The 25,240-nt window shown below is 40.2% G+C and overlaps 1 protein-coding gene across 3 annotated transcripts in view; it reads right to left on the bottom strand.

Annotated features, from left to right (window-relative positions):
- The window catches only part of GRK3 (G protein-coupled receptor kinase 3), a 173,596-nt gene that overhangs the window by 118,009 nt on the left and 30,347 nt on the right, over positions 1–25,240 (bottom strand). For all 3 annotated transcript variants that reach the window (XM_033233051.1, XM_033233053.1, XM_033233052.1), the window contains exon 2: positions 12,616–12,692. In XM_033233051.1, the coding sequence (XP_033088942.1) occupies positions 12,616–12,692 (77 nt within the window). The remainder of the gene's footprint in view (positions 1–12,615; positions 12,693–25,240) is intronic.

Raw genomic sequence — 25,240 nt, 5'->3', positions numbered from 1 at the left:
ATGGTACTGGTACCAAAACAGAGATACAGACCAATGGAACAGAACAGAGTCCTCAGAAATAATACCACACATCTACAGCCATCTGATCTTTGACAAACCTGAGAGAAACAAGAAATGGGGAAAGGATTCCCTATTGAATAAATGGTGCTGGGAAAATTGGCTAGCCATAAGTAGAAAGCTGAAACTGGATCCTTTCCTTACTCCTTATATGAAAATTAATTCAAGATGGATTGGAGACTTAAATGTTAGACCTAATACCATAAAAACCCTAGAAGAAAACCTAGGTAGTACCATTCAGGACATAGGCATGGGCAAGGACTTCATGTCTAAAACACCAAAAGCAACGGCAGCAAAAGCCAAAATTGACAAATGGGATCTCATTAAACTAAAGAGCTTCTGCACAGCAAAAGAAACTACCATCAGAGTGAACAGGCAACCTACAGAATGGGAGAAAATTTTTGCAATCTACTCATCTGACAAAGGGCTAATATCCAGAATCTACAAAGAACTCAAACAAATTTACAAGAAAAAAACAAACAACCCCATCGAAAAGTGGGCAAAGGATATGAACAGACATTTCTCAAAAGAAGACATTCATACAGCCAACAGACACATGAAAAAATGCTCATCATCACTGGCCATCAGAGAGATGCAAATCAAAACCACAATGAGATACCATCTCACACCAGTTAGAATGGCAATCATTAAAAAGTCAGGAAACAACAGGTGCTGGAGAGGATGTGGAGAAATAGGAACACTTTTACACTGTTGGTGGGATTGTAAACTAGTTCAACCATTATGGAAAACAGTATGGCGATTCCTCAAGGATCTAGAACTAGATGTACCATATGACCCAGCCATCCCACTACTGGGTATATACCCAAAGGATTATAAATCATGCTGCTATAAAGACACATGCACACGCATGTTTATTGTGGCACTATTCACAATAGCAAAGACTTGGAATCAACCCAAATGTCCATCTGTGACAGACTGGATTAAGAAAATGTGGCACATATACACCATGGAATATTATGCAGCCATAAAAAAGGATGAGTTTGCGTCCTTTGTAGGACATGGATGCAGCTGGAAACCATCATTCTTAGCAAACTATCACAAGAACAGAAAACCAAACACCGCATGTTCTCACTCATAGGTGGGAACTGAACAATGACATCACTTGGACTCGGGAAGGGGAACATCACACATCGGGGCCTATCATGGGGAGGGGGGAAGAGGGGAGGGATTGCATTGGGAGTTATACCTGGTATAAATGACGAATTGATGGGTGCTGACGAGTTGATGGGTGCAGCACACCAACATGGCACAAGTATACATATGTAACAAACCTGCACGTTATGCACATGTACCCTAGAACTTAAAGTATAATAATAAAAAAAAATTAAAAAAAAAAAAACAACAAACAAAAGAATAGCCAAAGTCAGCCAAGCAAGGAGAACTTCAGCAACATTCCCAAATGGCCCCAACTAAGTACTGTAAGAGTCAGGATAGCTAAAGGGTCTTGAGAGGGACTTCTCAGGCAGTGGCACCAACATTCATCTGGCTGTTTAAGTCAGAAATCTGAGCACCATTATTGACTCCTCTTCCTTACCGTCTATCCCTCACTAAGCCTTGTAGCTACTATTTAGCAAATAGACCCTCAATACACAAATTTCTGCCTAAGGCCATGGCCACCATCCTAGTCTAATCCACCATCTCTTCTCTGGAACAGACCCCAACTGCTCTCCCTGTCTCCGTGCTGGTCTCTCCAATCTGCGTTCCACACTGCAGCCAGAGTGCTCTACTCTACAGTGCAAATCCATTTGTGAGACTCCTCCTCTTAAAGTCCTCAAATGGGCCGGGCGCGGTGGCTCAAGCCTGTAATCCCAGCACTTTGGGAGGCCGAGACGCATGGATCACGAGGTCAGGAGATCGAGAGCATCCTGGGTAACACGGTGAAACCCCGTCTCTACTAAAAATACAAAAAAACTAGCTGAGCGAGGTCCCAGCTACTCGGGAGGCTGAGGCAGGAGAATGGCGTAAACCCGGGAGGCGGAGCTTGCAGTGAGCTGAGATCCGGCCACTGCACTCCAGCCTGGGCGACAGAGCGAGACTCCGTCTCAAAAAAATAAATAAATAAAATTTAAAAAATAAAAAAATAAATAAAAATAAAAAAATAAAAAATACAAAAATTAGCCAGGCATGTTAGCATGTGCCTATGCCTGTAGTCCTAGCTACTCGGGAGGCTGAGGTAGGAGGACTGCTTGAGCCCAGGAGGTTGAGGCTGAAGTGAGCTGAGACTGTACCACTGCATTCCAGCCTGGGCCACAGAAGGAGACCCATCTCAAAAAATAAATAAATAACATTAAAAAAAAATAATAATATATTTGCTAGCTGGCAAATCAGTGATCCTCCAGTTTCCAGTGATTAGTAGTGATTTGCTTTAATGCGACCCCCAGAGCAAATGCCAGAGAAAAGGCAAGTAGGCAAGGCAAAAAAAAAACTTTATTTACAAACCAATGTGAGGGAGGGGCGAGGTTCACCGGCCTCCGGCGGTGGAGGCCCACGAAGTCGCTCCGGCGTTCTCGGGCGAGGTTCCCAGGTCCGCACAGGAGCAGGGGCCAAGGAAGTTCGCTCTGGCATTCTCGGACGAGGTTCCTGGGTCCCGTGCAGGAGGAGGGGCCGACGAAGTTCGCTCCGGCGTTCTCGGGCGAGGTCCCTGGGTTCCGCGCAGGAGGAGGGGCCGAGGAAGTTTGCTCCAGTGCCCTCGGGCGAGGCTCCTGAGTCCCGTGCAGGAGGAGGGGCCGAGGAAGTTCGCTCCGCGCGCCCGCCGGGAGCGGCTTTTATGTCCCGGGCCCGGGAGTGGGAGGGCAGTGGGCGGGACATAGGCAGGTCAGGGGCGGGTCGATAGGCGTGGCTAGGCGGGTTCCGGTTTCTCTCCGTCGGAGGTCGGGTTGCGCCTGTGCAGTCGACCTGTGTCTTTCCCGGGCGCGGGAAAGTTGACGGTGAAGAACCCGGAACTGTGCCATCTTGACTCCGTTTGTCCAAACAAGTAGATGTTAAAGGATTGTGCTTTTCCAGTAAAATGCAGCTTTTCTGAATTGTTTTTGGGTGGGGTGATGATAATTATGGCTTGTCTTTGAACTTGAATGGTAATTTTAAGAAGGAAAACCAGCCCTACTAAGCTGGGTTAAAAAAAAAAAAAGACAACCAAATTTTCCCATAGAACTGGTTTAGCCTTTTTCTCCTCTTTTTATCCTTTTTAACCCAAAACGCTCAGATGTCCCAGATGTTCAGAGCCACAGAGGCTGCACTGTGGGGGCATGTGGCGGCTCCCAGCCTGGGCAGACTCCAGCACCAGGAGCTGATGCCCAGACTTGTTTAGTCCAACACAGATAATGAAGTCAGCTGAAAAGACCGCCTTGCCAGTAGGTTTGTAAGTAATAGCTTTTCCTCTCCCCTAGTGTCTTTCCTCTCTGGGCAGCATTTTTATTAGGAAACCTAAGTTGAAACTGCAGAGGCTGTGACCCTAAGTCACCCAGGCTCCCCTTACTGCTTGCACCCTGTCACTTCACTGCCTCTTCAACAGAAAATCCAATTAGCTGTGCTTAGTCCAGTGTTGGTCTCTGCTGTCTGAAAGTTTACATGCCTCCTTAACTCTTTCCCTCACGAAAAGTCTCCACAAAGGCATGGATAATGGATGCAGAATTGAATAGGGCCCCAGGTTTTTCTTCTCTGAGGCTGTGGTTGCTCTGGTTAGAGAAATCTTATAGATAAGGCAGGGTGGGAACTGACTGTGTCACTGTCAATCAGGGGATCTGTCAGGGGAGGCCCTTCACTGTGACAGAAACAAACACTTCCAAACAAAGGTAGGAACACAGAGGAAAACAAAGTTGAAGCTGGTTCCCAGGATAACATTTCCCTCTCTACAACCTTATGCAAGAGGGCTCTACTTGCTATAATTTAACCTTAACCATTGAATCCAAAGCTGCTGACTTACACATGTTTTCAGCTTTTAACCATCTATGTGTTATATTTTAGATAATTAAACATGTCAAGCAATAATTTTACAAATTATGAAATCAATTGGCAACTTTATTCATTGAAACTGACAAAAAAAAAGTGATCCTAAAATGTTTTATGTATTTTAGTATTTGGGGTATTTTTTGTAATTACCAAATTTTTAAAATAAGCATCTATGGTATATCTACATCCATCTTCATTATGATAGAGACTGCTCAGAATTTTTTTGCGTATGTGAAAAAAGGACTTTTAAAGGTAGTAGCTTCTGTTTTTATCAACGCATTATTTTTTATAATGAAACACACACCTTTGCTTTCAAAGCCCACAGCAAGTACATTTCTTATGCCTTGGCCCTAAATGTCAAATATAATTTATGTATTCTTTCTAGATAAATGTTCTCTGAAACCATGCTAAATATGTTTGAGACCAACTTAAAAAACATTTAAGAAATTAAAGTGAAAAGTAAAAATTGAAAGGAAATAAAAGACACCAGACTGGAAACAAAGTAGTAAAACTCTTTTTATTCAGATAGGATTCCATACATAAAAAATCCTAAGGTCTACACATACACACACAGACACGCACACACACACACGCAGACATACCTTACTAGAACTGATAAACCAGTTCAGGAAGATCACTAGATACAAGATCACTACCAAAAAACTCATTCTATTTCCATGTACTAGCAATGAACAACTAAAATTAAAATAAAGAAAACAATTCCATTCACAATAGCATCAAAAAGATTAAACTACTTGGGAATAAATTTAATGAGAAATAAAAAATCGGATATCCACATGCAAAAAAGATATATTTAGACCTTGCCTTACACCATAGACAAAAATTTACTCAAAATCGACCACAGACCAAAATATAAGAGCTACAACAATAAAACTACTAGAAGAAAACCTTTGCGAATTTGTTAGGCAAAAAGCTCTTAAATATGACACTAAAGGCCAGGCTGGGTGGCTCATACCTGTAATCCCAGCACTTTGGGAGGCCGAGGCGGGTGGATTGCCTGAGCTCAGGAGTTCATGACCAGCCTGGGTCACACTGTGAAACTCTGTCTCTACTAAAATACAAAAAACTAGCTGGGTGTGGTGGTGTGCACCTGTAATCCCAGCTACTCTGGAAGCTGAGACAGGAGAATCGCTTGAACCTGGGAGGCGGAAGTTTCAGTGAGTCCAGACTGCACCACTGCCCTCCAGCCTGGGTGACAGAGCGACACTCCATCTCAAAAAAAAAAAAAAAAAAAAATGTATAAATTCGACTTCAAAATTAAAAACCGTGCTTCAAAAGTCACCATTAGGAAAATGAAAGAGACTGGATTGCAGCCACCAACCAGAAGAAAACATTTGTAAATCATACGTAAACAACAAATAACAGATAAAGAGAATCCAACTTTCAGGATGGGTAAAAGATTTAAATAGACATTTTACTAAAGAAAATATACAAATAATTAATTAGCACAAACATGTTTAATATCATTAGCTATTGAAGAAATACAAATCAAGACCACAATGAGATACCACTTCCTATCCATTCAGATGGATATAAAAAGACTGATGACAACAAGTATTGACGAGGATATAGTAAACCTGGAATGCTCATAAATTGATGGTGGGAATGTAAAACAGTACAGCCACTTTGAAAAGCAATTTGGTAATTTCTTAAAAAGTTAAACACAAATTTGCCATACAACCCGGCAATTCCACTCCTTGGTAAAGACTCAAGAGAAACGAAAATATATGTCCAGAAAATACTTGTACACAAATGTTTATAGTAGCATTGCTCTATAAATAAGCAAAAAGTGGCAATAACTGCTCTATAAACAGGCAAAAAGTGGAAATAATCCAAATGCCCATCAAAATTGCTGAATGAAGAAAGTGTGCTCTGTAGGCCGGGCACCATGGCTCACGCCTATAATCCCAGCACTTTGAGAGGCCGAGGTGAGTAGATCGCTTGAGGTCCAGGAGTTCAAGACCAGCCTGGGCAACATAGTGAGATCTCGTCTCTACTAAAAATACAAAAATTAGCTGAGTGTGGTGGCATGCACCTGTAATCCCAGCTACTCAGGAGGCTGAGGCACAAGAATCATTTGAACCCAGGAGGCGGAGGTTGCAGTGAGCAGAGATCGAGCTACTGCACTCCAGCTTGGATAGCAGAACAAGGCTCTGTCTCAAAAAAACAAAACAAAACAAAAAAAGTGTGCTCTGTCCATAATATGGAACGCTATTTTGCAACAAAAAGGAATGAAGCACAGATACACACGACATGGATTAACGTCAAAAACCTTATGCTAAGTTAAAGAAGTCGGATGCAAGAGACTACAGACTTCATACCGTATAATTCCATTTTTATGAAATGTCTAAGAAAAGGCAGATAGAGAGAGACAGACAGATGAGTGTTTGTCTGGGGCTGAGGCTGGGAGCAGAGTAACGACAAATAGGCAGAAGGGATCTTTTGGAGGCATGGAAATGTTTTTAAATTGTAGTGTGGTGATGGGTGCACAACTGTAGAAATTTACCAAAATCATCACATAATACATTTATAATGGGTAAATAGCATATAGTAGTTGTGCATTCTGAGGGTTGTTTTTTGAGACAGAGTTTCACTCTGTTGCCAAAGCTGGAGAGCATTGGTGCAATCACGACTCACTAAGGCCTTGAAATCCAAGTCTTAAGAAATCCTCCCACCTCAGCTTCCTGAGTAGCTTGGACTACAGGTATGCACCACCACACCCAGCTAATTTTATTTTTCAATTTCTGTAGAGACGGGGTCTCACTGTGTTGTCCCAGGCTGGTCTCAAACTTCTGGTCTCAAGTGATCCTCCTGCCTCAGCCTTCCAAAGTGTTGGGATGACAACCACACCCAGATAAGTCATTTTATAAAAGGAAAAATTGCGGGGCCGGGCAAGGTGGCTCACACCTGTAATCCAGCACTTTGGGAGGCCGAGGTAGGTGGATCACAAGGTCAGGAGTTTGAGACTAGCCAGGCCAACGTGGTGAAACTCCATCTCTACTTAAAAAAAAAAAAATACAAAAATTAGCCAGGCATGGTGGCATGTGCCTGTAATCACAGCTACTTGGGAGGCTGAGGCAGGAGAGTTGCTTGAACCGGGGAGGCGGAGGTTGCAGTGAGCTGAAATCATGCCACTGCACTCCAGCCTGGGTGACAGAGCAAGACTCTGTCTCCTAAAGAAAAAAAAAAGTAAAAATTTCAAGTTTTTGTGTCTATATATCAGACACAGAAAAAGAGTACTATTTAAACTGGGGATTGAGCTCTGAAGTCAGTATTATAAAATGAAATACCTTTAATGGCAGTATGTGATGTAATATTACATTAATCACCATGTTCTTTATACATGAGAATGACATTTACATACACCATGTATTAAGTATTGATTCGGGGGCTGGGCGCATTGGCTCAAGCCTGTAATCACAGCACTTTGGGAGGCCCAGGCGGGCAGATCATGAGGTCAGGAGCTCGAGACCAGCCTGGCCAGCGTGGCAAAACCCCATCTCTACTAAAATTACAAAAATTAGTTGGGCATGGTGGCACATGACTGTAATCCCAGCTACTTGGGAGGCTGAGTCAAGAGCATCACTTGAACCTGGGAGGCGGAGGTTGCAGTGAGCCAAGATTGCGCCACTACACTCCAGCCTGGGCAACAGAGCAAGCCTGTCTTAAAAAAAAAAAAAAAAAGTATCTATTTTGGAGTCTCCTTATAATTTCAAACATGCTCCTCCAACAGGAGTGAACATGCAGACAGAGAAGCTAAGTAGACTGTCCACAGGCAGATGGACTTTATCAAATGCCATGTGCCTCACTTGCATGTGATGAAGTTACAATTTCAATGTATCTTAAAGAAGAAAAATAGTCACAAAAGAATCTTAACTATAACTGATAGAATGATTTTCCTGTCTATTCAATAACCAATATCCCCTTAAAACCAAACACAGTGCGTCAGTGCGTCAATATCTAAATGTGTAAGTTTTACTGACAGCAAGTAAGGGATCAACTTAACTAATATTTATTAAGATATAATTTGTTTATAAGGATAAGGATAAAAGTAACTGTCACGTAATCCCTTTATTCTGAATAGTGGCAATTAAAAACAATGAATGGAGATTTCACCTGCTGTATTAGTTTTCTCATGTTATGCTACAAATCACCACAAACTTAAAGTGACTTAAAAACAACACCCACGTATCATCTCACAGTTCTGCAGGTCAGAAGCGTGGGTGGGTTCCACTGGGCTCTCTGCTTAGGGTCTCACCAGGACAAATTCAAGGTGTCGGTCAGCCTGAGTTCTTATTTACAGGCTCTGAGTAGGAATCTGCCTCCAAACCCATTCCAGTTATGGATGGAATTCTGTGCTTTGCGGTTGTGGGATGGAGGCGGCTGTTTCCTCGCTGCTGCTCAGCCAGGGCCACTCTCAGCTCCTAGTGAGCACCCACACGCCCTCCACCTGCAAAGCCAGCAACAGTGTGTGGAATCTTTCCTGAGCTTCGTATCTTTCTGACTTCCTCCTTTCTGCTGGCCTGAGGAAATGCTGCTTCTAAAGGACACATGTGAGTAGATTAAGGTCACTCGGACAATCATTTTAATTCCACCTGCAGAATCTCTTTCAGCCATGTTATGCATGGGGGCAATACCACAAGGCAAGGGTCATGGGGTTGCACCAACAACACCTGCCTTTCTAATTAAACTATATTTAAAGGCAACTAAATATCCTCTCACTGAGGAATCAAAGTAATCAATGCAGAAGGAATCGTGTATTTAGATAACTCACCATTTTGTAAGTCCCTAATAAACTCTACTGTTTGGTTTTAATTGCCAGTATTCAGAAGAAAAGGGTTAAGTGCCAGCTACTTTTATCCTCATCCTTATATAGAAATTATGTCTTAATGAACATTAGTTAAGTTGATCCCTAACAAAATAACTGATTGAGACAATATTGTCAATGAGAAACTGACACCGACCGCATCTGAGCCCACTTTAGAGACCTGACTACAGAGACCCTAAGTGGCATGTGCCTCCTGCTACGACGTACACAGCACCACCTATAAAACGCTCCTGCCAAAAAGCAGCTGAGGCTAAACCTCATTAAGCTGTTACAGTGAACTCTCGGTTTATAGGAAATGTAGGAAACACAAGTATAATTTAAATGATACCATTAAAGGCCAGGCATGGTGGCTCACACTTATAATCCCAGCACTTTGGGAGGCTGAGGTGGGCAGATCACTTGAGGCCTGGAGTTCGAGACCAGCTGACCAAAATAGCGAAATCCTGTCTCTACCGGGAAAAAAAAAAATTAGCTGCGTATGGTGGTGCATGCCTGTAATCCCAGCCACTCAGGAGGCTGAGGCACAAGAACTGCTTGAACCTGGGAGGTGGCAGTTGCAGTGAGCAGAGATTGTGCCACTGCACTCCAGCCTGAGTAACAGAGCAAGACTCTGTCCCCAAAAAATAAATACATAAATAATTTTTAAATGATACCATTAAGAAGCAGACAGAAAAGCCCAGAACATGGAACATTCTACAACACACTGGACCCAGTTTCTTCGGTAAGTTAATTACCTGTGCATGTGCTGGCAGGGGCAATGTTTGGGGAACTGTCTAGATTACAAGAAATATTACCACCAATTACAATACAAGAACAGTATTTGAATCCTGATTCAAACCAAGAGTTAAAAACAAACAAACAAACATGTTTAAGTTAATCAGAGAAATCTGACAATAAACTCAGTATTAGAGTACACTAAGAATCATGATAAATTTCATGTTTGGGATAAAGGTATTGTGGCTGTATAAGAAAGCATGCACACTTTTTAGAGATGCATACAGGACAAAATGCTGTGACTGCTTTGTTAATTCAGTAACCACAAAAAAAGACGGGATGGGAAAAGAAAGTATAGCAAGATGGTGAAATATATCAAATCTAGGTGATGTAAATATATATATACACACACACATCCATATACATACATATGGGGTTAATTATTCTAGTCTACTTTCTGCATGTTGAAAATTTTTAACATAAACAATTAGCTTCTAATCTGCTGAGAGCCAATTGTCGTGTTAAGGGTTTCACGGACAACACCAGCTAAACCCTCTCAACAGCCTCATGGACCAGAACTATTATTATCCCTACGTTTATAGATAAAAAGTAATGAAATAACAGGCACTTCAGGGTGTAGCCAAACAATCTGCCAGTTCGGCAATGCCTCAGAGGCCAAGTACATTAAAGTCTTCTATGGTTTTCATTTTGAAAACCATTTTTACCAACTGCCCACAGCACACACTGGAGGGCAGTCCCCAAGCCCTATGGTGATCCTATGTGTCAGGGAGCTCGGGAGGTAAGGAAAGAGGGAAAAGGAGCAGATGGGTAGGCAGGTAAGAGGGTAACACAGAACAAGAGGACCAGCAAAACAATGAGGGGAGAGGGAAGGAAGGATGGCGAGGGGAAAGAGTAAGGCAGGAATGCATGGAGTCATTGCCGGAAGGCGCAAATGGAACCTGGAAAAGGAAGACCTGGAGTGTCAGACACATTTACTCCCACCATGGCCCACTTTCCACTCTCCCCCAATCCCTGAGACCAGGCAGAAAGTGAGACTACTACAGAGAAAAATGGGGAGTAGGCCAACACCACACAGCTCTGTCAAAACATAATTACAGATGGCGGCGTGCGCTCTCCCTAAGCCTCCATCAGCCGCTCTTCTTTCCTGTGACCATGACCTTCCCAAGTTCAAACTCGGCTTCTCCTGACCACATCCAAGCTCACGAATTGAAGGCAAGAGAAGAAAGTATTTCTTTAAACAAAGTTTAACAACTTCAGATAAGATTCAGAGCCTATCAGCGCCCAGTGAGGCTGCTCTCAGGGAACAATCTGTGCAGCTGAGATACTGGGCCACAGTAATGCCAATGGGTGCTCAGGTCAGAGCCTCCCGGTGCCAGGGTCAGGTAAGGTTTTAATCCAAGCAATGGGAAATACATGTTTGGGGGGCTGTATGTATGTTTAGGGGAATTGTAGACAGGAACGGAGCCACAGGAGGGAGAGAGAAGAATAGAAAACAAAAAGAAGAATCCGCAATGCATTTCAGAAACTGGAATGAGAGCTGAAGGGAAAGCAGACTGGAGTTCTGAGGCGTGCTGCCACCAGAACGAACCTGGAAGGCATTATGCTGAAGAGACCCAGTGCGAAAGGCCACACGGTGTGTGATTCCCTTCATGTGGCGCGTCCAACACAAGCAAATCCATGGAGGCGGAAACTCAATTCGTGGTTGCCAGGAGCTGAGGGAGGGTAGAAGGCAGAAGGACTGCTAATGGGTACAAGTTCTTTTGGGGGTGATAAAAACATTCTAAAATTAGGCAGTACAGATGGTTGTATGACAGTGAATACACAAAAAGTCACTCAACTGTTTACTTTCAATGTGTGGACTGTATGCTATGTGAAATATACCTCAATAAATCCACAAAAAGAAATTAAAAAATCTTTAACTAGCAAATAAAAAGATAATTCCTTTTTCCCTCCACTCCCAGAGATACAGAGTTTCTCTCTTGTTATCACGAGCTTTATTTTGTTTTTTAGTACAAAATCAGAAGCAAAGGAGAACATCTGTGTAGCTTATAGTAACCACATACCATGAAAACAATGAGAAGCCGTTGAGAACTAACAAAATGAAAGCCAAACTCTTTTAACTTATCTGTTCCCCAAGCAGCTCCTGAGGAGCAGGATGAAATATCTCTATATGGCAAAGACCAATCGCTTTCCGCACACAGTGCTCAGGCACAGACAGACCACATGTCTTCCGCTTCTCCAAACCACTCTGTCCACCTTCCCGTTTGTACTTCATGGGTGATCAAAGCAGCTGTATCTACCAAAGACCACCTTCACAGACAGGTTAATTTTTGTAAACCAGATAAAGTGGTTTACAAAAATCCAAAGATTTCTGCACCAGCTTCTACTCGTAATTATTTTATTATTTACTGGTTACTATTTTATTATCGGAATAAAGAAGAAGGAGAACTGGGAATCAGAACAAGTCACTCCACCTCCCTGTGTCTGCCTTTCCTCATCAGCAAACAAAAGGGCAAGCCCAGAATTATCTCGAAGGATACACAGTCTTAAAGGGATCTATCAGTCTTTGTCTGTTAATCATGGAAACAGAGCACAAATTGAGTTCTAGGAACTTTAATTTCTTGGAATTTTCATAAAGTAATTTCCTCCAGTCATAAAATAATTTTACAACGATTACACACAGCTCCCCAGCAAACCACCTCAGTAACCACATGAGGCAGGCAAGACGCAAAGAAAAGAAAGGAATATCCTATTTTCTTACATTCAGCAACGCTGATTTCATGTAAAAATCCTAGAAATCCCCATCTCCCAAGAGCTTATTAATAGACTATGCTACTAGGAATATGTCATTATTAAATACCTTATTAATTACATGAAATTTCCTTCATTCCCAGCTGCAGCTATAGAGGATATAAAGCACTGGAGGGTGCATTCATTTATTACTATAGTATCGCCCAATTTCATCACTGAAATTACGGTATGCCAAATGAACAAGAAGGACTTACCAATTTTCTGATTGAAAATCTTGTCAAAGGTTATTTCATTTCTCTCTGCAAGGTACTTGTGCATCACACTCCGGATACTGGAAGGGAAGAGTGACACATTTTTAACAATACAGCCTACATTGTGAGTAACCATCCCCAGGATGAGAGAGATACGGGTGTCTTGACTCAAAGATACCAGCTTTACAAGAGACGCTTCTTACCACGACTGCATGAAATGCAGACTAGCCTAAAAGCTGGAAACTTCACGGACTTAGCCACCATCCCCTCCTGCGACACAGGGCCAACATTAACACATGGAAACTCAGCTGCAGAAAATAACTTCAGGGCTTTGAAAACCCACCCTCAATATATCTGCTCTCCAAAATATTCACAAATGTGTCTGCACGCAGCACACACATGCACACACCCTACATGCACACAGCACACATCCTACACACACACACCACACGTACATGTGCCCCCCCACCACAAATTCTGCTCATCAATAAATGCGCTTCTTTCTAAAACAAAAGCAAAAGTTCCCTAGATATACATTAACATTTTTTAAAATCACATTTTTATACACCAACAATAAAGCACAAAACATAATTAAAAGATTTAGCTTGCAATAAAATAAAAAACATCAAATACTTTGAAATTATTCTTTCAAAATATGTGCAAGAACTTTATGGGAAAAATTACAAATTGTACTGGGAGACATTAAAGAGGATCTAAATAAACAGGAAGATATACCACAGTGATCAACAAAGAAATTTAATACTGTAAAAGTTTAAAGTCTACCCACATTTATCTATGAAATCGATATAACCCCCATCAACCTTCCAATAGGGTTTTTCATAGAACATAGAAATAGATAAGCTCTTTCTAAAATTTATACAAGAAATACAGGATCAATAATAGCTAAAACACTTCTGAAGAAAGAGAATAAAGATACTGGAGCTTACTACGAAGTTAAAATAATAAAGACAGGATAAACGAACTGATCAAGGAAATGGAAGAGTGCAGAAACTGAGCCACGCATACATTCAACTTTGACATATAATAGAAGTAGCAAGTTAGAAAAATGGGGAAAGGATGGATTATTCAGTAAGTGAACCCCAAAAGTGATTATCCAAATGGAAAAAGTAGAAAATTGAATCTCTATTATCCACTGATGGTGGGAGTGAACAACAAATTAGCATTACTTTTTTTTTTACCTTTTATTTTATTTTATTTATTTATTTTTTTTTTATTGAGACGGAGTCTTGCTCTGTCGCCCAGGCTGGAGTGCAGTGGCCGGATCTCAGCTCACTGCAAGCTCCGCCTCCCGGGTTTACCGCCATTCTCCTGCCTCAGCCTCCCGAGTAGCTGGGACTACAGGCGCCCGCCACCTCGCCCGGCTAGTTTTTTGTATTTTTAGTAGGGACGGGGTTTCACCATATTAGCCAGGATGGTCTCGATCTCCTGACCTCGTGATCCGCCCGTCTCGGCCTCCCAAAGTGCTGGGATTACAGGCTTGAGCCACCGCGCCCGGCCCTTTTTTACCTTTTAAAACAAATTGAGGTATAATTTATATATAATTAAATCCACACTTAAAGTATATTGTTAGCCAGACGAGGTGCCTCACGCCTGTAATCCCAGCACTTTGGGAGGCTGAAGCGAGCGAATCACCTGAGGTCAGGAGTTCGAGACCAGTCTGGACAACATGGTAAAACCCCGTCTCTACTAAAAATACAAAAATTAGCTGGGTGTCATGGTGCATGTCTGTAGTCCCAGCTACTAGAGAGGCTGAGGCAAGGGTATCACTTGAACCTGGGAGGCAGATGTTGCAGTGAGCTGAGATCGTGCCACTGCACTCCAGCTTGGGGGACAGAACGAGATTCTGTCTTCAAAAACCAAAAAAAAGTATATTGTTAAATGTGTTTTTGACAAACATATACACCTATGTAATTACTATCTTAAGATACAGGATATTTCCATTGCCCCAAAAAGCACCCTTTACAATCAATCTCCCCATATTCTAGAATCCAGGCAATTATTGACCTGCTTTCTATTAACATAGATTACATGCTCCAATTCTAGAATTTTATATAAAATAAAATTACACACTATGTTGTCTGTTGTGTCTGGCTTCTTTTGTTTGACATAAGACAGCTTCATCCAAATTGCTATTTGTGCATAAGTATTTCATTCCTTTCTAATGCCAAACAGCACGCCATTGTATGAATATTCCACAATTTGTTTACCCAGCCATCTGTTGACAGACATTTGCGTTGCTTCTATAAATAAAGGTGCTTTAAATATCTATGTATAAGTCTTTTTATGGGCATGCGTTTTCATTTTTCACAGGTAAACACCAGGAAGTGAAATTGTTGGTCATATGGAAAATCATATTTAACATTATGAAAAACTGATTAACTATATTACAAACTGGTTGTACCATTTTACAATCCCACCAACAATGTATGATAGTTCCAGTTGTTCCACATCCTTGTCAACACTTGGGTTGTAAGTCTTTCTAAATTGTAGCCACCCTGTTGGGTGTGTAGTAGTATCTTATTGTACTTTGTATTTTAATTTGCATTTCCCTAATGAATAATGACGTTGAGCATGTTAGTACATGATTATTGGAATTCTCCTCTCTTCCTTTTAGAGGTGTGTAGACAAATCTTTTGTCTATCTTTTAATTGAGTTGTCTTATTATTCAGTTGTACAACTTCTTTACTTAGTCCAGAAATAAGTCCTATGTCAGATTTATGTGATGCTAAGATTTTCTCCCAGTTAGCAGCACCTTAGCTCTTCATTTTCTTCAAGGAGTCCTTCTCAGAGTAGAGGTGCTTAGTTGATGAGTTCCAATTTATTGACATTTCTATGATGGACAGTCTGTGCTAAGAAGTCTTTTATGCCTCAAAGTCATGAAGACTGTAAGCTATATTTTCCTTTATAAATTTTAAAGTTTTTAGATTTTCTGTGAACACAAATATGGTCTAATATCCATTTCAGATTAATTTTTGTATAGAGTACAAGGTAGAAATCAAAGTGTTTTTTTTTTTCCGTATAATATTTCATTATTTGGGTGTTACTTGTTGAAAAGACTTCCTTCTTTCTTTTTCTCTATTCTTTTTCTTGGCACCTTTGTTGGTTCAACACTAAGTATGTGCAGGTCTATCTCTGGGCCATCCTGTTGCATTGATCTGTATGTCTATCCTTACACACACATTGTATTGCCATCATTGCTTCTTTTCTAACTTAAGAAACTGGATCAATGGATTTAAATTATTTCTAATGTAAACATTTAAAATTATAAAATTCCCTCTAGGCATTGATTTAACTGCATCTCACAGATATTGATACATTCTATTTTCATTTTCATTCTATTCTGATTCTCTTTTCATTTCCCTTGAGATTTCTTCCTTGATCTATTCATAATTTAGAAATGTGTTCCTTCATTTCCACATACTTGGAGATTTCTAGTTATCCTTCTGTTATTAAATTTTATTTTAATTCTCTGATGATCAGAAAACATACTTTGAATAACTCAGTTCTTTTACGATTTGTTGATAGGTGTTTTATTGCCTAGAATATGATCTACTGTTTTGAGAGGTTCATGTATACTTAAAGGGCATGTGCATGCTGCTGTTGGATAGACTGATTCATAAACGTCAACTGGGTCAAGCTGGTTGATAGTGTTGCTTAGATTTTTCTATATCCTTAATGATTTTCTGTCTATTTTTTCTATAAATTACTGAGAGAAGAGTGTTGAAACCGTCAACTATAATTGTAAATCTATTTCTCTTTTCAATTCTGTTTTTGTTATATATTTTACTGCTCTGTTGTTAAGTACATGAAAATTTAAGAACAATGTTGTGCTACCGTGATGAAACGACCACATGGTCATTATGAAATGTAGCTTTTTAATGCCTGTTTATAATCTTTGTTAAGTCTATTTCATCAGATATTAATCAAGTCATTCCAGCTTTCTTTTGGTTAGTGCTTATACAGTATTATCTTTGTCTATCTTTTTACCTTTAAGGATTTACATCTTCACGTTTAAAATAAGTTTCTAGTTCACAACAGATAGTCATCCCTTGGTATACAAGCCATGAGTTCCAGGACCCACCTCAGATCCCAAAATCCTAGGATGCTCAAGTCCCTTATATAAAATGGTGTGGTATCTACAGAGCACTTACGCACATCCTCCTGAATAGTTTAAATCATTTCTAGGTTACTTATAAGACCTAATGTAATGTAAATGCTATGTAAATAGTTGCTATACTGTATTGGTTTTTATTTGTATTTTTGTTGTTGTATTGTTATTTCTCATTGTTTCTTTCTTTCCAAATATTTTGATCTGCAGTTGGTTGGATACCCAGATGCAACCTGCAGATATGGCCAGGCACGGTGGCTCACACCTGTAATCCCAGCACTTTGGAAGGCCGAGGCAGGTGGGTCACCTGAGGTCAGACGTTCAAGACCAGCCTGGACAACATGGGGAAACCCTGTCTCTACTACAAATACAAAAATTAGCTGTGGTGGCGGTCACCTGTAATCCCAGCTACTCAGGAGGCTGAGGCAGGAGAATCATTTGATCCTGGAAGGCAGAGGTTTCAGTGAGCCAAGATCGTGCCACTGCACTGCAGCCTGGGTGACAGAGCAAGACTCCATCTCAAAAAAAAAAAAAAAAAAAAAAACCTGCAGATACAGACAGCTGACTGTAACCTACAGATATGGACAGCTGACTGTATAGCTGGATCTTGCTTTTTCACCCTACCTGATGATCTCTTTTAATTGAAGTGTTTAACAATCTGCATACTTCTGTTAGGTAGATACATGTAAGTGAATTAGCTAGATCATATGGTAAATATGTTTTAGTACGACTTTTTAAAACACTGCCAAACCACCTTCTATTGTGGCTATACCTTTCAGAGTCCCATCAGCCACACAGAATTCCTGTTTCTCCTTGAACATACTTATTTTCTGAGTTTTTTCTTTTAGCCATTTTAGTGGGTGTGAAGTAGCGTTGCACTGTGGTTTTGATTTGCATTTCCCTAATGAGTAATGACAAGCATTTTCACATGTGCTTATCAGCTATTCATGTATCTTCTTAGTGAGCTGGCTATTCAAATATTTTGTCCATTTTGAGGAGGACTGGTATCTTAATATTCAATTTAGAGTTCTTTATATGTTATGGATACCACTTATTTATCATAGATGTGATTTTCAAATATTTTCTCAGAGTCTATAATTCGTCTTTGCACTTGCTTCGTGGTGTCTTTAAAGGATAAGCTTTAAATTTTTGATTAAACCCAATTTATCGATATTTTTCTTTTAAGGATCGTGCTTAACGGTGTCATAGCGAAGAATTCTTTGCCTAACCCAAGGTCACAAAGACTTTTTCTTATGCTTTCTTCTAGAAGTGTTAGAGTTTTAGCTCATAAATGCAGATTTATGATCAATTTGGAGTTATTCTGGGAGTATGGTGGGAGGTAAATATCTAAGGGTTTTTGGTTTGTTTTTGTCTTTGGTTTTGCATATGAATATCCAATTTTTCTTTCTTTCTTTTTTTTTTTTTTTTTGAGACGGAGTCTTGCTTTGTCGCCCAGGCTGGAGTGCAGTGGCCGGATCTCAGCTCACTGCAAGCTCCGCCTCCCGGGTTTACGCCATTCTCCTGCCTCAGCCTCCCGAGTAGCTGGGACTACAAGCGCCCGCCACCTCGCCCGGCTAGTTTTTTTTGTTTTTGTATTTTTTAGTAGATACGGGGTTTCACCGGGTTAGCCAGGATGGTCTCGATCTCCTGACCTTGTGATCCGCCCGTCTCGGCCTCCCAAAGTGCTGGGATTACAGGCTTGAGCCACCGCGCCCGGCCATGAATATCCAATTTTTCTAGCATCATTTTTTTTTTTTTAATTCCTATCATTTCCCCCACTGAATTGTCTTGGCATTTTTTTCAAAAATCAATTACTGCAAATGTGAAGATTTCTCCCTTCCATATTCTGCTCCATTATCTATGTTCTTTTTTCTTTTTTTTTTTTTTTTTTTTTTGAGATGGAGTCTCACTCTGTCACCCAGGCTGGAGTGCAGTGGCGCGATCTCAGCTCACTGTAAGCTCCGCCTCCCAGGTTCACGCCATTCTCCTGCCTCAGCCTCCTGGGACTACAGGTACCCACCACTACACCCGGCTAATTTTTTGTATTTTTAGTAGAGATGGGGTTTCACTGTGTTAGCCAGGATGGTCTCAATCTCCTGACCTCGTGATCCGCCCATCTCAGCCTCCCAAAGTGCTGGGATTACAGGCGTGAGCCACCACGCCTGGCCCATTATCTATGTTCTTTATGCCAGTGTAGCACCATGTTGATGACGACAGCTCTACAGGAAGTGGTCAAACCAGTCTAAGTTCTCTTTGTTCTTTTTTCAAAATTGTGTTGCCTATTCTGGTTGGATTTCAAACAGGACTGCAGTGAATCTATAGATCAATATGGGAAGAATTGCCATCTTTTTGTTTTTGGGTCTCTGTTGCCCAGGTTGGAGTATAGTGATGAGATCATGGCTCACTGCAGCCTTGGCCAACTGGGCTCAAGCAATTCTCCCACCTCAGACTCCCAAGTAGTAGGGAACACAGGTGCATGCCACTGTGCCCAGCTAATTTATAATTTTTTTTGTAGAGACAGGGTCTCAGCATGTTGCCCAGACTGGTCTTGAACTCCTGGGCTCAAGTGATCCTCCCCGCTTAGACTCCCAAAGTGCTGGGATTACAGGCGTGAGCCACCATGCCAGGACCAGAACTGCCATCTTAATAACACTGAACCTGCTTTTGTCTGTACTTTGTTCCCTTTTCCTCTTTTCTTGCCTTCTTCTTATGATTCCATTTTTATCTCCCCTATTGATTGTTTTAACTCTTTTCTTTCTTTTTTTCCTTAGGGGTTGCTCTAGGGTTTACAATACACATCTTTACTTACCATAATCTACCTCTAAATAAAATTTTACATTTCCATGTCCTCTCTGTGATTGTGCTGTTATTGTCATACACTTTATTCCTACGTGTTCTCAACCTCACAATATATTGTTACTATTTTGGCTTTAGATAGGCAATGTCTTTACATTCAATGGCTTTTATATTATTGCGGGTGCTCTATATTTCTTTGTGTATATCCAAATGTCACCTGGTACCATACACCTTCTGCCCAACACACTTCCTCCAACATCTTTTGTAGTGCAGGCTAACTAGCAATGAATTTTCCCAGCTCTTGTTTTTCTAAAAAGTCTTTATTTTTGCCTTTAGTTTTGAAAGATATTTTTATTGGGTATAGGATCCTAGGTCGGCAGGTTTGTTTTCTCTCAGCACTCGATGTCACTCCACTGTCTTCTGCGTGCATAGGTTATATAAGAACTGTGCTATAATTTTTATGTTTGTTCCTCTATACATACATTTTGTTTTAATCTGGCTGCCTTTCTTTATCTAGCTTCTTTAAGAATTTTTCGGCTGGGCGCGGTGGTTCACACCTGTAATCCCAGCACTTTGGGAGGCCAAGGCGGGCGGATCATGAGGTCAGGAGATCGAGACCATCCTGGCTAACACAGTGAAACTCTGTCTCTACTAAAAATAAAAAAGTTAGCCAGGCGTGGTGGCGGGCGCCTGTAGTCCCAGGTACTCGGGAGGCCGAGGCAGGAAAATGGCGTGAACCCGGGAGGCGGAGCTTGCAGTGAACCGAGATCGTGCCACTGCACTCCAGCCTGGGCAACAGAGCAAGACTCTGTCTCAAAAAAAAAAAAAAAAAGATTTTCTCTTTATTGTTGGTTTTTAACTATAATGCATCTAGAGGTATGCTTTCTCTCCCTACCTTTACCCTGCCTGGGGTTCTCTGAACATTATTTTAGCTTTGTTAACTGACACATAATAATTGTACATATTCATGGGGTGCACTGTGATGTTTTGATACATACAATGCATAGTGATCAGATCAGGGTAATTAGCATACCCATTATCTCAAACATTTATCATTTCTTTGTGATGGGAACATTCAATGTCCTCCTTCCAACTATTTGAAATTATGTATTACTGTTAACTACAGGGCTACAGAACACTAGAATGTATTTCTCTTATCTAGCTGTAATTTTATATCCTTTAACAAATTTCTTCCTTCCCCACCCTTTCTCCTACCCCTCCCAGTTTTCCATCTTTCACTGATTTTGGAAAATTCTCAGCCATTTTCTCTTTGCATATGTTTTTAGTCAGCTCTTTCTCTTCTCTTTCTGATATTTCACTTACTTGTATGTTAGAACATTTGATATTGTCCCACAACTTTCAGACATGGAGCATGAGACCCTAATTATAAATCCAAAACTAAAAATATAATCTATAGAAATACATGTATGTAATAAAACCATACATTTCTGAAAGGCAGGGAAGTGCGTAATGTGCAGTTCATGAGTGGCTGCCTACAGGGAGAAGGAGGAAGGGAAACACAGGGCCAGGAGACGGAATGGGGAAGGAACTCACAGTAGAAAGAAATTATTCTCAGTATCCTTGTTCTCATGCTGGTACTATAAGTGCTTATAATATTTATTTAAAATGAATTAATGAATGATTCAATGACTACAAAATAAAGAAGGCCATGCATAAATTAATAATGAGAGAGTACCATGAATCAAGTGCCATGATTAGTTAAACTCTGTGAATATAAAAATAAGTTCAGCACTTGAGCCATGGTAAGTATCAAGTAAATTATGAGACTCAATAAAGATATGAATGAAGAGAAAGGGCTTATTTTTCAAACAAGTTACAAGACATGCTAAGACTCTGCCAGGGATGGTCTATCACTAATTGTAACAGTACATAGATTAGCCAGTTGCTGGCCCCTGCATTTAATGACACCTAGCTATGAGAAGTCACTCATAGTACTCTCCTGTCTCAAAGTTCTGAGGGAATAAATCAAACGATAGTTTTAAATTGTTTTGAAATTGCTAATTTATTGATAACATTTTCAAACAGATGTTTAAAATGCATGTAATATAAAAGTAAAAACGAGAGATTAAAATGTTCTGCATCTCTCACTTTTCATATTGTCAAACATTTCCTTGATTGAAGCAGAATAGTTCAATGGAGTCTAAACGCTATTCATAGATCCCATTACTTCTTTTTGAAGAATGGCAGTCCTTTTCTTTAGTAAATTAAAAGACCTCATTTATTTGATTCACCTAACATTTCATGTATGACCATTGGCTTTTCACCTACCATGACTCTCATTTTTCCCCATGAATACTCTTGAAGAAGTGTTCCAGAAGCATTCTAAAACAGTCACCAAATTTAGCAATTTACTACCCATTCCATTCTGAGTTTCCAGTTTTTCCATACAATTCCTACCATGATATGATTTTTACTCTTCCCTTCCTGTAGAGGGTGGTTGGTGGTGGTGGTTCTTATACACCTTCATGTAATCATCTTCCTTGAAGTAGAACATTTTATACTTATAAATACACACATACATGTATATGTACACATATACATATGCAAAAATATACATATATATTATATGTGTATATTACATGTACATACATACATACAAAGGGGGTCTTGCTCTGTCATCCAGGCTGGAGGGCAGTGGTGTGATCATAGCTCACTGCAGCCTCAAACTCCTGAGCTCAAGCCATCCTCCCACCTCAGCCTCCTGAGTAGCAGAAACTACAAGTGCACACCACCACACCCAGTAATTACTTGTTTTTGGAGACAGAGTCTCACTGTGTTGCCCAGACTGGTCTTAAATTCTTGGCCTCAAAAGATCCTCCCACCTCAGCCTGCCAAGTGGCTGAATTATTGGTGCAAGCCACCATGCCCGGCAATTTTTTATTTATTTAAAAAGTCTAATTTCTTAACCATGAGAAATCTAGTCTGTGCTTATATTTTTATTTTTTCCTACAATTCTTGACTATTCCCTTATGCTCTACTTGTAATTTTCTTCACTGTGATATTCAGTTCCTATTTGTATTTTTAATATCTTGCGTGTTTTTATTTTTAGCTCAAAGAATGTGACTGGTTGTCTAATGCTACATACAAAAAGTAATTTGATGTATTCCTAAATATTTTGTGTGTGTGCAGCTACTGTAAATGGGACTGCATTTTAATTTGGCTCTCAGCTTGAACGTTATTGGTGTATAGAAATGCCACTGATTTCTGTATATTGATTTTGTATCCTGAAACTTTACTGAAGTCATTTATCAGTTCCAGGAGTCTTTGGCAGAGTCTTCAGGGTTTTCTCGGTATAGAATCATATCATCAGCAAAGAGACAGTTTGACTCCTTCTTTTCCTATTTGGATACCTTCTATTTTTTCTCTTGCCTGATTGCTCCAGTACTATGCTGAATAAGAGTGGAGAGAGTGAGAATCCTTATCTGTTCCAGTTCTCAAGGGGAATGCTTCCAGCTTTTGCTCATTCAATACGATATTGTATTTAGGTTTGTCATAGAGAGCTGTTATTATTTTGAGGTATGTCCCTTTGATGCCTAGTTTGTCCAGGGTTTTTAATGTGAAGTGTACTGGATTTTATTGAGAGCTTTTTCCACATCTGTTGAGATGATCATATGGTTTTGTTTTTAATTTTTTTTTTTTTTTTTTTTTTGATATGGAGTTTCGCTCTGTTGCCCAGGCTGGAGTGCAGTGGCGCAATCTTGGCTCACTTGCAAGCTCCGCCTCCCAGGTTCACGCCATTCTCCTGCCTCAGCCTCCTGGGACTACAGGCACCTGCCACCACACCCGGCTAATTTTTTGTATTTTTAGTAGAGATGGGGTTTCACTGTGTTAGCCGGGATGGTCTCGATCTCCTGACCTCGTGATCCGCCTGCCTCTGCCTCCCAAAGTGCTGGGATTACAGGCATGAGCCACCACGCCTAGCCAGTTTTTAATTTTTTATGTGGTAAATCACATTTATTGGTTTGCATATGTTGAACCAACCTTGCATCCCAGGAATGAAGCCTACCTGATCATGGAGAATTAACCTTTTTGATGTGCTGCTGGATTTGGTTTGCTAGTATTTTGTTGAGGATTTTTGCCTCTGTGTTCATCAGGGATGTTGGCCTGTAGTTTTCTTTTTTTTCTGTGTCTTTGCTAGGTTTTGGTATCAGGGTAATGCTGGCTTTGCAGAATGAGTTACTGAGGAGTCCCACCTCCATGACTTTTTTCTATCAGTAGAACATCAAAACACTGATGAAAGAAATCATAGATGATACAAACAAATGGAAGAACATTCCATGCTCACAGATTGGAAGAATCAATATTGTAAAAATAGCCATGCTGCCCAAAACAAGCTACAGATTCAGTGCTATTGCTATCAAACTACCAATGTCATTTTTCACAGGATGAGTAAAAAATATTCTAAAATATGGGGGAAAAAAAGAGCCCAAATAGCCAAAGTCATCCCAAGCAAAAAGAACAAAGCTAGAGGATCATATTACCCAACTTCAAACTATACTATAAGGTTACAGTAACCAAAACAGCATAGTGCTGATACAGAAACAGACTCATAGACCAGTAGAATAGAAGAGAGAACCCAAAAATAAAACCACACACAGCTTCAGCTGTCTGATCTTTGACAAAGTCAACCAAAATAAGCAACAGGGAAAGGACTCCCTATTCAATAAATGGTGCTGGGATAGCTGGCTAGCTAATATGCAGAAGATTGAAACTGGATCCCCACCTTTTAGTATATACAAAAGAGTCCTCAAAAAATGCAGAAAAAGTCCTCAAAAGCAACTGCAAAGAAAACCAAAATTGACAAGTGAGACCCAATTAAACTAAAGTGCTTTTGCACAGCAAGAGAAACTATCAATACAGTAAATAGACACCCTACAAAATGGGAGAAAACATTCACAAACTATGCATCTGGCAAAGGTCTAATATCCAGATTCTATAAGGAACTTAACAACAAAAAAACAAATAATTCCATTAAAAAAATGGACAAAAGACACGAACAGACACTTCTCAAAAGAAGACATACAAGCAACCAACAAATGTATGAAAAAATGCTCAATATCACTAATCAACAGAGAAGTGTAAATCAAAACCACAATGAGATACCATCTCACTCCAGTCAAATGGCTATTATTAAAAAAAAAAAAAAAAGAAAAGAAAAGAAAAAAAAAGAAAGAAAGAAACAGATGCTGGCAAGGCTTTGGAGAAAAGCAAACGCCTATACACTGCTGGTGGGAATGTAAATTAGTTCAGCCACTGTGAAAAGCTGTTGGGAGATTTCCCAAAGAACTTAACAAAAAATCACCATTCAACCCAGCAATCCTATTACTGAATATACTTATTTTCTTTCCAAAAGAAAATAAATCGTTCCACCAAAAGAAAAAAAAAAAACACATACACTCATATGTTCATCACAGCACTCTCCATTAATAACAAAGACAAGGAATCAACCTAGGTGCCCATCAATGGTGGACTGGATAAAGAAAATATGGTACATATACACCATGGAATACTGTATTGTCATAAAAAAGAATGAAATCATGTCCTTTGCAGCAACATGAATGCAGCAGGAAGTGATTATCCTAAGCAAATTAACACAGGAACACAAAACCGAATACCACATGTTCTTACTTATAAGTGGGAGCTAAACGCTGGGTACTCACAGATGTGCTGTTGGATTTGGAC

This window comes from Trachypithecus francoisi, unplaced genomic scaffold, assembly GCF_009764315.1.
Source record: "Trachypithecus francoisi isolate TF-2019V2 unplaced genomic scaffold, Tfra_2.0 Lachesis_group14, whole genome shotgun sequence".
Lineage (NCBI taxonomy): Eukaryota > Metazoa > Chordata > Mammalia > Primates > Cercopithecidae > Trachypithecus > Trachypithecus francoisi.
Note: the sequence above shows the minus strand (reverse complement) of the source record. Positions and strands in the feature narration are given on the sequence as shown.